This window comes from Oncorhynchus mykiss, chromosome 19 (assembly GCF_057628025.1).
Source record: "Oncorhynchus mykiss isolate SJ-2025 chromosome 19, ASM5762802v1, whole genome shotgun sequence".
Taxonomy (NCBI): Eukaryota; Metazoa; Chordata; class Actinopteri; order Salmoniformes; family Salmonidae; genus Oncorhynchus; species Oncorhynchus mykiss.
The window spans coordinates 4145001-4159433 of NC_143040.1; the positions used below are offsets into that span (position 1 = coordinate 4145001).

The window sequence follows — 14433 nt, forward strand, 5'->3', positions numbered from 1 at the left end:
TATTGATCACAAGACAATAAGGCAGGTCTACAGAATCATATTGATCATAAGACAATAAGGCAGGTCTACAGAATCATATTGATCATAAGACAATAAGGCAGGTCTACAGAATCATATTGATCATAAGACAATAAGGCAGGTCTACAGAATCATATTGATCATAAGACAACAGGCAGGTCTACAGAATCATATTGATCACAAGACAATAAGGCAGGTCTACAGAAACATATTGATCATAAGACAACAGGCAGGTCTACAGAATCATATTGATCACAAGACACCAGGCGGGTCTATAAGACATCAGGCGGGTCTACAGAATCATATTGATCACAAGACAATAAGGCAGGTCTACAGAATCATATTGATCACAAGACAATAAGGCAGGTCTACAGAATCATATTGATCACAAGACAATAAGGCAGGTCTACAGAATCATATTGATCACAAGACAATAAGGCAGGTCTACAGAATCATATTGATCACAAGACAATAAGGCAGGTCTACAGAATCATATTGATCACAAGACAATAAGGCAGGTCTACAGAAACATATTGATCATAAGACAACAGGCAGGTCTACAGAATCATATTGATCACAAGACACCAGGCGGGTCTATAAGACATCAGGCGGGTCTACAGAATCATATTGATCACAAGACAATAAGGCAGGTCTACAGAATCATATTGATCATAAGACAACAGGCAGGTCTACAGAATCATATTGATCACAAGACAATAAGGCAGGTCTACAGAATCATATTGATCATAAGACAACAGGCAGGTCTACAGAATCATATTGATCATAAGACATCAAGCGGATCTACAGAATCATATTGATCACAAGACAATAAGGCAGGTCTACAGAATCATATTGATCATAAGACAATAAGGCAGGTCTACAGAATCATATTGATCATAAGACAACAGGCAGGTCTACAGAATCATATTGATCATAAGACATCAGACGGGTCTATAAGACAATAAGGCAGGTCTACAGAATCATATTGATCACAAGACAGTAAGGCAGGTCTACAGAATCATATTGATCACAAGACAATAAGGCAGGTCTACAGAATCATATTGATCACAAGACAGTAAGGCAGGTCTACAGAATCATATTGATCACAAGACAATAAGGCAGGTCTACAGAATCATATTGATCATAAGACAAGCCTTGAGGTCCCTGGCTTCTCACGCACACACACACACACACAAACAACGCTGGGTATATTAGCTGGTTAGTACTGTCTCTGTGACGAGATGAAACAATTACTGACAAGAAGGCTGAGAGGAGGGTGTGTGTGGATTGAGCCAGATAATTAGAGTGTGTCTATGTGTGCATGACTGGGGTGATAATTGTGTGTGTGTGTGTGTGTGTGTGGTCTCTCTACGGAGAGGAATGTCAGCCTATTGCTCATCTCAGTGTTCATTAGAAATACCAGCCAGGGAACTCCATCCATCCATCCCCCTCCCTCCTCTCCCTCTGCCACCTCCCTCTCCCCCTTTTCTATTAGAATAATCTCCCCTTTTCCTCCCCCTCATCCCTCTCGCTCTCACTTTACTTTTCCTTTCCCCCTTCCTCTCTCTCCCACATCTCCCTCTCCCCTACCTCCCCCTCCCCCACCTCCCCCCTCCCACCTCTCCCCCCCTCTCCCCTCTCCCCTACCTCCCCCTCCTCTCCCCCCTCCCACCTCTCCCACATCTCCCTCTCCCCCCTCTCTCACATCTCCCTCTCCCCCTCTCCTCTCCCTCTCCCCCCCTCTCCTCTCCCCCCCTCTCCCTCCTCCTCTCCATCCCCCTCCTCTCCCTCTCCTCTCCCTCCTCCTCTCTCCCCTCTCCCACATCTCCCTCTCCACCTCTCCTCTCCCCTCTCCCCCCCCCCCCCTCTCCTCTCCCCCCCCCCCCCCCCCCCCCCCCCCCCTCTCTCTCTCCTAAACAAGGCTGTCTCTGTTTGTGGACATCATGTAACAGGGGCCCAGCGACCGGAAGAAAAGAAGGTAGAATAGAGAGAGAGAAGATAAAAAGAGGAAAGAAGAGAGTGAAGTCCCTGCAGCACGGCATGCTGGGTAATCCAGCATGCATACAAGGGTGTGTGTGTGTGTGTGTGTGTGTGTGTGTGTGTGTGTACACTACATGACCAAAAGTATGTGGACACCTGCTCGTCGAACATCTCATTCTAAAATCATGTGAATTAATATGGAGTTGCTGCTATAACAGCCTCCACTCTTCTGGGAAGGCTTTCCACTAGATGTTGGAACATTGCTGCTATAACAGCCTCCACTCTTCTGGGAAGGCTTTCCACTAGATGTTGGAACATTAATGCTATAACAGCCTCCACTCTTCTGGGAAGGCTTTCCACTAGATGTTGGAACATTGCTGCTATAACAGCCTCCACTCTTCTGGGAAGGCTTTCCACTAGATGTAGGAACATTGCTGCTATAACAGCCTCCACTCTTCTGGGAAGGCTTTCCACTAGATGTAGGAACTTTGCTGCTATAACAGCCTCCACTCTTCTGGGAAGGCTTTCCACTAGATGTAGGAACTTTGCTGCTATAACAGCCTCCACTCTTCTGGGAAGGCTTTCCACTAGATGTTGGAACATTGCTGCGGGAACTTGCTTCCATTCAGCCACAAGATCATTAGTGAGGTCGGGTACTGATGTTGGGCGATTAGGCATCCTGGCTCGCAATCGGGGTTCCAATTCCTCCCAAAGGTGTTAGATTGGGTTGAGGTCAGGGCTCTGTGCAGGCCAGTCAAGTGATTCCACACCGATCTCGACAAACCATTTCTGTACGGACATCGCTTCGTCATGCTGAAACAGTTAAGGGCCTTCCCCAAACCTTTGCCACAAAGTTGGAAGCACAGAATCATCTAGAATGTCATTGTTATGCTGTAGTGTTAAGATTTCCCTTCACTGGAACTAATGGGCCCAAACCACGAAAAAGAGACCGAGACCATTGTTTCTCCTCCACCAAACTTTACAGTCGGCACTATGCATTCGAGCAGGAAGCGTTATCCTGGCATCCGCTAAACCCAGATTTGTCCGTCTTAGGTAGAAGTGTTTTAGGAGTGGTGAGGGTCTGTTTTAGGTAGAAGTGTTTTAGGGGTGGTGAGGGTCAGTTTTAGGTAGAAGTGTTTTTAGGGGTGGTGAGAGACAGTTTAGGTAGAAGTGTGAGGGTCAGTTTTAGGTAGAAGTGTTTTAGGGTTGGTGAGGGTCAGTTTTAGGTAGAAGTGTTTTTAGGGGTGGTGAGGGTCAGTTTAGGTAGAAGTGTTTTAGGGGTGGTGAGGGTCAGTTTTAGGTAGAAGTGTTTTTAGGGGTGGTGAGAGACAGTTTAGGTAGAAGTGTGAGGGTCAGTTTTAGGTAGAAGTGTTTTAGGGTTGGTGAGGGTCAGTTTAGGTAGAAGTGTGAGGGTCAGTTTTAGGTAGAAGTGTTTTAGGGTTGGTGAGGGTCAGTTTAGGTAGAAGTGTGAGGGTCAGTTTTAGGTAGAAGTGTTTTGTTTTAGGATTTAAGGGCATATGGGTGTGTATGTATGCCTGCACCTGTGTGTGTGTGTGTGTTTATGTGTGTATGTGTGTGTATGTGTGTGTGTGTGTGTGTGTGTGTGTGTGTGTGTGTGTGTGTTTATGTGTGTGTGTGTGTGTGTGTGTCCTACCTCCAGGTCATCCAGCGAGCGTGCCAGGCTAATGCGGCCGAAGGATCGTCTTCCCGAGGAGCGCTGAGGTAGAGGAGGGAAGCCCTTCGTCAGACCTCTAAACCGACCAGCCTAGAGAGAAACACACACAGGTTAACTCTCCACACTTCAATACACGGTTCTCTGTAGTTCAGGTAGTAGAACATGGTTCTCTGTAGCTCAGTTAGTAGAACATGGTCCTCTGTAGTTAGAAGAACATGGTCCTCTGTAGTTCAGTCAGTAGAACATGGTACTCTGTAGTTCAGTTAGTAGAACATGGTCCTCTGTAGTTCAGATAGTAGAACATGGTCCTCTGTAGTTCAGTTAGTAGAACATGGTCCTCTGTAGTTCAGTTAGTAGAACACGGTCCTCTGTAGTTAAGTTAGTAGAACATGGTCCTCTGTAGTTAGTAGAACATGATCATCTGTAGTTCAGTTAGTAGAACATGGTCCTCTGTAGTTCAGTTAGTAGAACATGGTCCTCTGTAGTTAGTAGAGCATGGTCCTCTGTAGTTCAGTTAGTAGAACATGGTCCTCTGTAGTTAGTAGAACATGGTCCTCTGTAGTTAAGTTAGTAGAACATGGTCCTCTGTAGTTAGTAGAACATGGTCCTCTGTAGTTAGTAGAACATGGTCCTCTGTAGTTCAGTTAGTAGAACGTGGTCCTCTGTAGTTCAGTTAGTAGAACATGGTCCTCTGTAGTTAGTAGAACATGGTCCTCTGTAGTTAGTGGAACATGGTCCTCTGTAGTTCGTAGAACATGATCCTCTGTAGTTCAGTTAGTAGAACATGGTCCTCTGTAGTTCAGTTAGTAGAACATGGTCCTCTGTAGTTCAGTTAGTAGAACATGGTCCTCTGTAGTTCAGTTAGTAGAACATGGTCCTCTGTAGTTCAGTTAGTAGAACATGATCCTCTGTAGTTCAGTTAGTAGAACATGATCCTCTGTAGTTCAGTTAGTAGAACATGGTCCTCTGTAGTTCAGTTAGTAGAACACGGTCCACGGTCTTCTGTAGTTCAGTTAGTAGAACATGGTCCTCTGTAGGTCAGTTAGTAGAACATGATCCTCTGTAGTTCAGTTAGTAGAACATGGTCCTCTGTAGTTCAGTTAGTAGAACATGGTCCTCTGTAGTTCAGTTAGTAGAACATGGTCCTCTGTAGTTCAGTTAGTAGAACATGGTCCTCTGTAGTTCAGTTAGTAGAAAACGGTCCACGGTCCTCTGTAGTTCAGTTAGTAGAACATGGTCCTCTATAGGTCAGTTAGTAGAACATGATCCTCTGTAGTTAGTAGAACATGGTCCTCTGTAGTTCAGTTAGTAGAACATGGTCCTCTGTAGTTCAGTTAGTAGAACATGGTCCTCTGTAGTTCAGTTAGTAGAACATGGTCCTCTGTAGTTCAGTTAGTAGAACATGGTCCTCTGTAGTTCAGTTAGTAGAACATGGTCCTCTGTAGTTCAGTTAGTAGAACATGGTCCTCTGTAGGTCAGTTAGTAGAACATGATCCTCTGTAGTTCAGTTAGTAGAACATGGTCCTCTGTAGTTCAGTCAGTAGAACATGATCCTCTGTAGTTCAGTTAGTAGAACATGGTCCTCTGTAGTTCAGTTAGTAGAACATGATCCTCTGTAGTTCAGTTAGTAGAACATGATCCTCTGTAGTTCAGTTAGTAGAACATGGTCCTCTGTAGTTCAGTCAGTAGAACATGATCCTCTGTAGTTCAGTTAGTAGAACATGGTCCTCTGTAGGTCAGTTAGTAGAACATGGTCCTCTGTAGTTCAGTTAGTAGAACATGGTCCTCTGTAGGTCAGTTAGTAGAACATGATCCTCTGTAGTTCAGTTAGTAGAACATGGTCCTCTGTAGTTCAGTTAGTAGAACATGGTCCTCTGTAGTTCAGTTAGTAGAACACGGTCCTCTGTAGTTAAGTTAGTAGAACATGGTCCTCTGTAGTTCAGTTAGTAGAACATGGTCCTCTGTAGTTCAGTTAGTAGAACATGGTCCTCTATAGTTAGTAGAACATGGTCCTCTGTAGTTCAGTTAGTAGAACATGGTCCTCTGTAGTTCAGTTAGTAGAACATGGTCCTCTGTAGTTCAGTTAGTAGAACACGGTCCTCTGTAGTTCAGTTAGTAGAACATGGTCCTCTGTAGTTAGTAGAACATGGTCCTCTGTAGGTAAGTTAGTAGAACATGATCCTCTGTAGTTAGTAGAACATGGTCCTCTGTAGTTCAGTTAGTAGAACATGGTCCTCTGTAGGTCAGTTAGTAGAACATGGTCCTCTGTAGTTCAGTTAGTAGAACATGGTCCTCTGTAGGTCAGTTAGTAGAACATGATCCTCTGTAGTTAGTAGAACATGGTCCTCTGTAGTTCAGTTAGTAGAACATGGTCCTCTGTAGGTCAGTTAGTAGAACATGGTCCTCTGTAGTTCAGTTAGTAGAACATGGTCCTCTGTAGTTCAGTTAGTAGAACATGGTCCTCTGTAGTTCAGTTAGTAGAACACGGTCCACAGTCTTCTGTAGTTCAGTTAGTAGAACATGGTCCTCTGTAGTTCAGTTAGTAGAACATGGTCCTCTGTAGTTAGTAGAGCATGGTCCTCTGTAGTTAGTAGAACATGGTCCTCTGTAGTTCAGTTAGTAGAACATGGTCCTCTGTAGTTCAGTTAGTAGAACATGGTCCTCTGTCGTTCAGTTAGTAGAACATGGTCCTCTGTAGTTCAGTTAGTAGAACATGGTCCTCTGTAGTTCAGTTAGTAGAACATGGTCCTCTGTAGTTAGTAGAACATGGTCCTCTGTAGTTAGTAGAACATGGTCCTTGGAACCCAGGACAGAGGGCTCCATTTCCGCTGGGATACCAGAAACGTATGCTGATGCTATGCATTATAATTATAAGTCAATTTGAATAAAAACGTCTGTTAAATGGCATTTATTATTATAATAATACACACATTAATACACACAATAATACACACAATAACACACACACACATTAATACACACAATAATACACACATTAATACACACAATAATACACACAATAACACACACACACATTAATACACACAATAATACACACATTAATACACACAATAATACACACAATAATACACACAATAATACACACATTAATACACACATTAATACAAACAATAACACACACAATAATACACACACCTTAATACACACAATAATACACACACACATTAATACACACATTAACACACACAATAATACACACACATTAATACACACACACATTAATACACACACACATTAATACACACACACCTTAATGCACACACATTAATACACACATTAATACACACAATAATACACACAATAATACACACAATAATACACACACATTAATACACACACAATAATACACACACATTAATACACACACAATAATACACACAATAATACACACACAATAATACACACACATTAATACACACACAATAATACACACAATAATACACACACAATAATACACACAATAATACACACAATAATACACACATTAATGGTCCTCACACATTAATACACACACACATTAACACACACACACAATAATACACACACACATTAATACACACACCTAAAAAACACACACAATAATACACACATTAATACACACAATAATACACACACCTTTATACATAACCACACACAGACAGTCATACACACACATACAGTGGAGGCACATGACAGTGGTTTGACTGGAGGAGAGAGCAGGGTCACGCGAATGAGAACTGTGTGGACGTCATTCTCACACACACTTCTGGACCACTGACATGTAAAAATAACCCTCCCTGAGAGACACACACACACATACACACACACACACACACACACACACACGCACACACACGCACACACACGCACACGCACACACACACACACACACACACACACACACACGTCAGGCCGTGCCCAATTTAATGCATCTATCAGATCAATTCCAGAGACTCAGAGAGCTGAACATGGATGGACCAAGTGTGGAAACAACGGGACCCTGAACAGCTTCTACCCCCAAGACAAGACTGATGAATAGTTAGTTAGATAGTTAACCAACAGCTACACTACACGGCTACACCACACTACACTACATGACTACACTACACGGCTACATGACTACACTACACTACACTTCTATATTCTATTCTTAAGGGCTGGAAAGGGAGAGACACAATGTTGACAATTCTTAACTATGTAAGAGTCAGGCTAAGTTGCTGATTGGTCTAGAGTCAGGCTGAGTTGCTGATTGCTCTAGAGTCAGGCTGAGTTGCTGAATGGTCTAGAGTCAGGCTGAGATGCTGATTGGTCTAGAGTCAGGCTGAGATGCTGATTGGTCTAGAGTCAGGCTGAGATGCTGATTGGTCTAGAGTCAGACTGAGATGCTGATTGGTCTAGAGTCAGGCTGAGTTGCTGATTGGTCTAGAGTCAGGCTGAGATGCAGATTGGTCTAGAGTCAGGCTGAGATGCTGATTGGTCTAGAGTCAGGCTGAGATGCTGATTGGTCTAGTCAGGCTGAGTTGCTGATTGGTCTAGAGTCAGGCTGAGATGCTGATTGGTCTAGAGTCAGGCTGAGATGCTGATTGGTCTAGAGTCAGGCTGAGTTGCTGATTGGTCTAGAGTCAGGCTGAGATGCTGATTGGTCTAGAGTCAGGCTGAGATGCTGGCTGAGTCAGGCTGACATGTGAGTAGTACGTGATCTCTCACAAACACAAAATATATTTTAGATTCTTCAAAGTAGCCACCCTTTGCCTTGATGACAGCTTTGCACACTCTTGGCATTCTCTCAACCAGCTTCACCTGGAATGCTTTTCCAACTGTCTTAAAGGAGTTCACGCATATGCTGAGGACTTGTTGGCTGCTTTTCCTTCACTCTGCGGTCCAGCTCATCCCAAATATATTTTGATTTGTTTAACTTTTTTTTGGGTTACTACATGATTCCATATGTGTTATTTCATAGTTTTGATGTCTTCACTATTATTCTACAATGTAGAAAATAGTACAAATAAAGAAAAACCCTGGAATGAGAAGGTGTGAACAAACTTTTGACTGGTACTGTATTTAAAAAATATATATATTGTACTATCAATTGGTTAGATAGAGCCTAAAATATCCATTCATTTATCCACAGTAAACATGAATCACACAACATTGGTTCCTTTTTCAGTCACGTTCGCTTCAGTCAAACAAAAACACCCTTGTGATTGGTGGACAACAGAGCTTCCCACAATGCAGGCGGTGACTGGCAGGATACAGTCGGCGAAGAGCAACTGCAGAAACTTCATGATGTCAATCACATTTGTATTTATTATGGATCCCCATTAGTTCCTGCCAAGGCAGCAGATACTCTTCCTGGGGTTTATTATGGAACCCCATTAGTTCCTGCCAAGGAAGCAGATACTCTTCCTGGAGTTTATTATGGATCCCCATTAGTTCCTGCCAAGGCAGCAGCTACTCTTCCTGGGGTTTATTATGGATCCCCATTAGTTCCTGCCAAGGCAGCAGATACTCTTCCTGGGGTTTATTATGGATCCCCATTAGTTCCTGCCAAGGCAGCAGCTACTCTTCCCTGGGGTTTATTATGGATCCCCATTAGTTCCTGCCAAGGCAGCAGCTACTCTTCCTGCGGTTTATTATGGATCCCCAATTAGTTCCTGCACCATGGCAGCAGATATTCTTCCTGGGGTTTATTATGGATCCCCATTAGTTCCTGTCAAGGCAGCAGCTACTCTTCCTGGGGTTTATTATGGATCCCCAATTAGTTCCTGCACCATGGCAGCAGATACTCTTCCTGGGGTTTATTATGGATCCCCATTAGTTCCTGCCAAGGCAGCAGCTACTCTTCCTGGGGTTTATTATGGATCCCCATTAGTTCCTGCCAAGGCAGCAGATACTCTTCCTGGGGTTTATTATGGATCCCATTAGTTCCTGCACCAAGGCAGCAGCTACTCTTCCTGGGGTTTTTTATGGATCCCCATTAGTTCCTGCCAAGGCAGCAGATATTCTTCCCTGGGGTTTATTATGGATCCCCACTAGTTCCTGCCAAGGCAGCAGCTTCTCTTCCTGAGGTTTATTATGGATCCCCATTAGTTCCTGCCAAGGCAGCAGATACTCTTCCCTGGGGTTTATTATGGATCCCCATTAGTTCCTGCCAAGGCAGCAGATACTCTTCCCTAGGGTTTATTATGGATCCCCATTAGTTCCTGCCAAGGCAGCAGCTACTCTTCCTGGGGTTTATTATGGATCCCCATTAGTTCCTGCCAAGGCAGCAGATACTCTTCCCTGGGGTTTATTATGGATCCCCATTAGTTCCTGCACCAAGGCAGCAGATACTCTTCCCTGGGGTTTATTATGGATCCCCATTAGTTCCTGTCAAGGCAGCAGCTACTCTTCCTGGGGTTTATTATGGATCCCCATTAGTTCCTGCCAAGGCAGCAGCTACCCTTCCTGGGGTTTATTATGGATCCCCATTAGTTCCTGCCAAGGCAGCAGATACTCTTCCCTGGGGTTTATTATGGATCCCCATTAGTTCCTGCACCAAGGCAGCAGATACTCTTCCTGGGGTTTATTATGGATCCCCATTAGTTCCTGCCAAGGCAGCAGATACTCTTCCTGGGGTTTATTATGGATCCCCCCTTACCAAGGCAGCAGATACTCTTCCTGGGATTTATTATGGATCCCCATTAGTTCCTGTCAAGACAGCAGCTACTCTTTCTGGGGTTTATTATGGATCCCCATTAGTTCCTGCCAAGGTAGCAGCTACTCTTCCTGGGGTTTATTATGGATCACCATTAGTTCCTGCACCAAGGCAGCAGCTACTCTTCCTGGGGTTTATTATGGATCCCCATTAGTTCCTGCCAAGGCAGCAGCTCCTCTTCCTGGGGGTTTATTATGGATCCCCATTAGTTCCTGCCAAGGCAGCAGATACTCTTCCCTGGGGTTTATTATGGATCCCCATTAGTTCCTGCCAAGGCAGCAGATATTCTTCCTGGGGTTTATTATGGATCCCCATTAGTTCCTGCCAAGGCAGCAGCTACTCTTCCTGGGGTTTATTATGGATCCCCATTAGTTCCTGCCAAGGTAGCAGATACTCTTCCTGGGGGTTATTATGGATCCCCATTAGTTCCTGCCAAGGTAGCAGATACTCTTCCTGGGGTTTATTATGGATCCCCATTAGTTCCTGCCAAGGCAGCAGCTACTCTTCCTGGGGTTTATTATGGATCCCCATTAGTTCCTGCCAAGGCAGCAGATATTCTTCCTGGGGTTTATTATGGATCCCCATTAGTTCCTGCCAAGGCAGCAGCTACTCTTCCTGGGGTTTATTATGGATCCCCATTAGTTCCTGTCAAGGCAGCAGATACTCTTCCCTGGGGTTTATTATGGATCCCCATTAGTTCCTGCCAAGGCAGCAGATATTCTTCCTGGGGTTTATTATGGATCCCCATTAGTTCCTGCCAAGGCAGCAGATATTCTTCCTGGGGTTTATTATGGATCCCCATTAGTTCCTGCCAAGGCAGCAGATATTCTTCCTGGGGTTTATTATGGATCCCCATTAGTTCCTGCCAAGGCAGCAGATACTCTTCCCTGGGGTTTATTATGGATCCCCATTAGTTCCTGCCAAGGCAGCAGCTACTCTTCCTGGGGGTTATTATGGATCCCCATTAGTTCCTGCCAAGGTAGCAGGTACCAGAAAAATTAAGGCAGTTTATAAAATGTTAAAAACATTACAATACATTCACAGATTTCACAACACACTGTGTGCCCTCAGGCCCCTAATCCACCACTACCACATATGTACAGTACTAAATCCGAGTGTATGTGTAGTGCGTGTGTTATCGTGTCTCATAGCATGTGTCTATGTTTGTGTTGCTTCCCTGCTGCTCCATAAGGCGGTTTCTTTTACCGTTTTTTGGGGGTAAAGTTCATGCAGTCGTTATGTAGCCGCAAGTCTGACAATCATTTCCCCCATAATGCAACACACTTTGGAATGCAGTGACCAGCAAAAGTGATCCGCTCGAACGCCCCCCTCCCCCCCCTCCTCCTCCTCTCATCTCCAAGATGTATCTCTCTCTCTCTCTCTCTGAGCAGGGAGGGTTCCTTCCTGTTTACGGGACAACACAGAGCTGATAGGAGACACAGAGAGAGAGAGAGAGAGAGAGAACGTAACCTTCAGTAGGTCATCCACACAGTCAGCTGTCCCCTGTGACCAGGAGCACATTTCACCAGGAGCCCAGAGGCACCTCGCTGCCTTTTCATTTCAAAAGAAGCATAGCAGAAGTGAAATAGTGTTTGGTGTTATATCATATCCACCACATGGGTTAAAGGTCAATATCAACGTAAAAAACAACAGACTGATATTTGTTCTTGTTCTGTCATCTCTGAACAACTAGTTGTCCAGACATGATAATTTCTGACATAACATCAGGGGGCAGGAGTCACATAACACCTTCCCTGTTGGTCTGAACTAGCAGAGCAGCACTATCTAACTCTACAGTAGGAGTCTGTTGGTCTGAACTAGCAGAGCAGCACTATCTAACTCTACAGTAGGAGTCTGTTGGTCTGAACTAGCAGAGCAGCACTATCTAACTCTACAGTAGGAGTCTGAACTAGCAGAGCAGCACTATCTAACTCTACAGTAGGAGTCTGTTGGTCTGGACTAGCTGAGCAGCACTATCTAACTCTACAGTAGGAGTCTGTTGGTCTGAACTAGCAGAGCAGCACTATCTAACTCTACAGTAGGAGTCTGTTGGTCTGAACTAGCAGAGCAGCACTATCTAACTCTACAGTAGGAGTCTGTTGTTCTGAACTAGCAGAGCAGCACTATCTAACTCTACAGTAGGAGTCTGAACTAGCAGAGCAGCACTATCTAACTCTACAGTAGGAGTCTGTTGGTCTGAACTAGCAGAGCAGCACTATCTAACTCTACAGTAGGAGTCTGTTGGTCTGAACTAGCTGAGCAGCACTATCTAACTCTGCAGTAGGAGTCTGTTGGTCTGAACTAGCAGAGCAGCACTATCTAACTCTACAGTAGGAGTCTGAACTAGCAGAGCAGCACTATCTAACTCTACAGTAGGAGTCTGTTGGTCTGAACTAGCTGAGCAGCACTATCTAACTCTACAGTAGGAGTCTGTTGGTCTGAACTAGCTGAGCAGCACTATCTAACTCTACAGTAGGAGTCTGTTGGTCTGGACTAGCAGAGCAGCACTATCTAACTCTACAGTAGGAGTCTGCTGAGCAGCACTATCTAACTCTACAGTAGGAGTCTGTTGGTCTGAACTAGCTGAGCAGCACTATCTAACTCTACAGTAGGAGTCTGTTGGTCTGAACTAGCAGAGCAGCACTATCTAACTCTACAGTAGGAGTCTGTTGGTCTGAACTAGCTGAGCAGCACTATCTAACTCTACAGTAGGAGTCTGTTGGTCTGGACTAGCAGAGCAGCACTATCTAACTCTACAGTAGGAGTCTGTTGGTCTGAACTAGCAGAGCAGCACTATCTAACTCTACAGTAGGAGTCTGTTGGTCTGAACTAGCAGAGCAGCACTATCTAACTCTACAGTAGGAGTCTGTTGGTCTGAACTAGCAGAGCAGCACTATCTAACTCTACAGTAGGAGTCTGTTGGTCTGGACTAGCTGAGCAGCACTATCTAACTCTACAGTAGGAGTCTGTTGGTCTGAACTAGCTGAGCAGCACTATCTAACTCTACAGTAGGAGTCTGTTGGTCTGAACTAGCAGAGCAGCACTATCTAACTCTACAGTAGGAGTCTGTTGGTCTGAACTAGCTGAGCAGCACTATCTAACTCTACAGTAGGAGTCTGTTGGTCTGAACTAGCAGAGCAGCACTATCTAACTCTACAGTAGGAGTCTGTTGGTCTGAACTAGCAGAGCAGCACTATCTAACTCTGTAGTAGGAGTCTGTTGGTCTGAACTAGCTGAGCAGCACTATCTAACTCTACAGTAGGAGTCTGAACTAGCTGAGCAGCACTATCTAACTCTACAGTAGGAGTCTGTTGGTCTGGACTAGCTGAGCAGCACTATCTAACTCTACAGTAGGAGTCTGAACTAGCAGAGCAGCACTATCTAACTCTACAGTAGGAGTCTGAACTAGCAGAGCAGCACTATCTAACTCTACAGTAGGAGTCTGAACTAGCAGAGCAGCACTATCTAACTCTACAGTAGGAGTCTGAACTAGCTGAGCAGCACTATCTAACTCTACAGTAGGAGTCTGTTGGTCTGAACTAAGTGAGCAGCACTATCTAACTCTACAGTAGGAGTCTGAACTAGCAGAGCAGCACTATCTAACTCTACAGTAGGAGTCTGTTGGTCTGAACTAAGTGAGCAGCACTATCTAACTCTACAGTAGGAGTCTGAACTAGCAGAGCAGCACTATCTAACTCTACAGTAGAAGTCTGTTGGTCTGAACTAAGTGAGCAGCACTATCTAACTCTACAGTAGGAGTCTGAACTAGCTGAGCAGCACTATCTAACTCTACAGTAGGAGTCTGTTGGTCTGAACTAGCTGAGCAGCACTATCTAACTCTACAGTAGGAGTCTGTTGGTCTGAACTAGCAGAGCAGCACTATCTAACTCTACAGTAGGAGTCTGAACTAGCAGAGCAGCACTATCTAACTCTACAGTAGGAGTCTGTTGGTCTGAACTAGCAGAGCAGCACTATCTAACTCTACAGTAGGAGTCTGTTGGTCTGAACTAGCAGAGCAGCACTATCTAACTCTACAGTAGGAGTCTGAACTAGCAGAGCAGCA

The 14433-nt window shown here is 44.5% G+C and overlaps 1 protein-coding gene across 5 annotated transcripts in view; it reads right to left on the reverse strand.

The window, feature by feature from the left end:
- The window catches only part of LOC110515513 (regulator of G protein signaling 12), a 150419-nt gene that overhangs the window by 83878 nt on the left and 52108 nt on the right, over positions 1 to 14433 (reverse strand). For all 5 annotated transcript variants that reach the window (XM_090209891.1, XM_090209890.1, XM_090209888.1 and 2 more), the window contains exon 8: positions 3653 to 3763. In XM_090209891.1, the coding sequence (XP_090066017.1) occupies positions 3653 to 3763 (111 nt within the window). The remainder of the gene's footprint in view (positions 1 to 3652; positions 3764 to 14433) is intronic.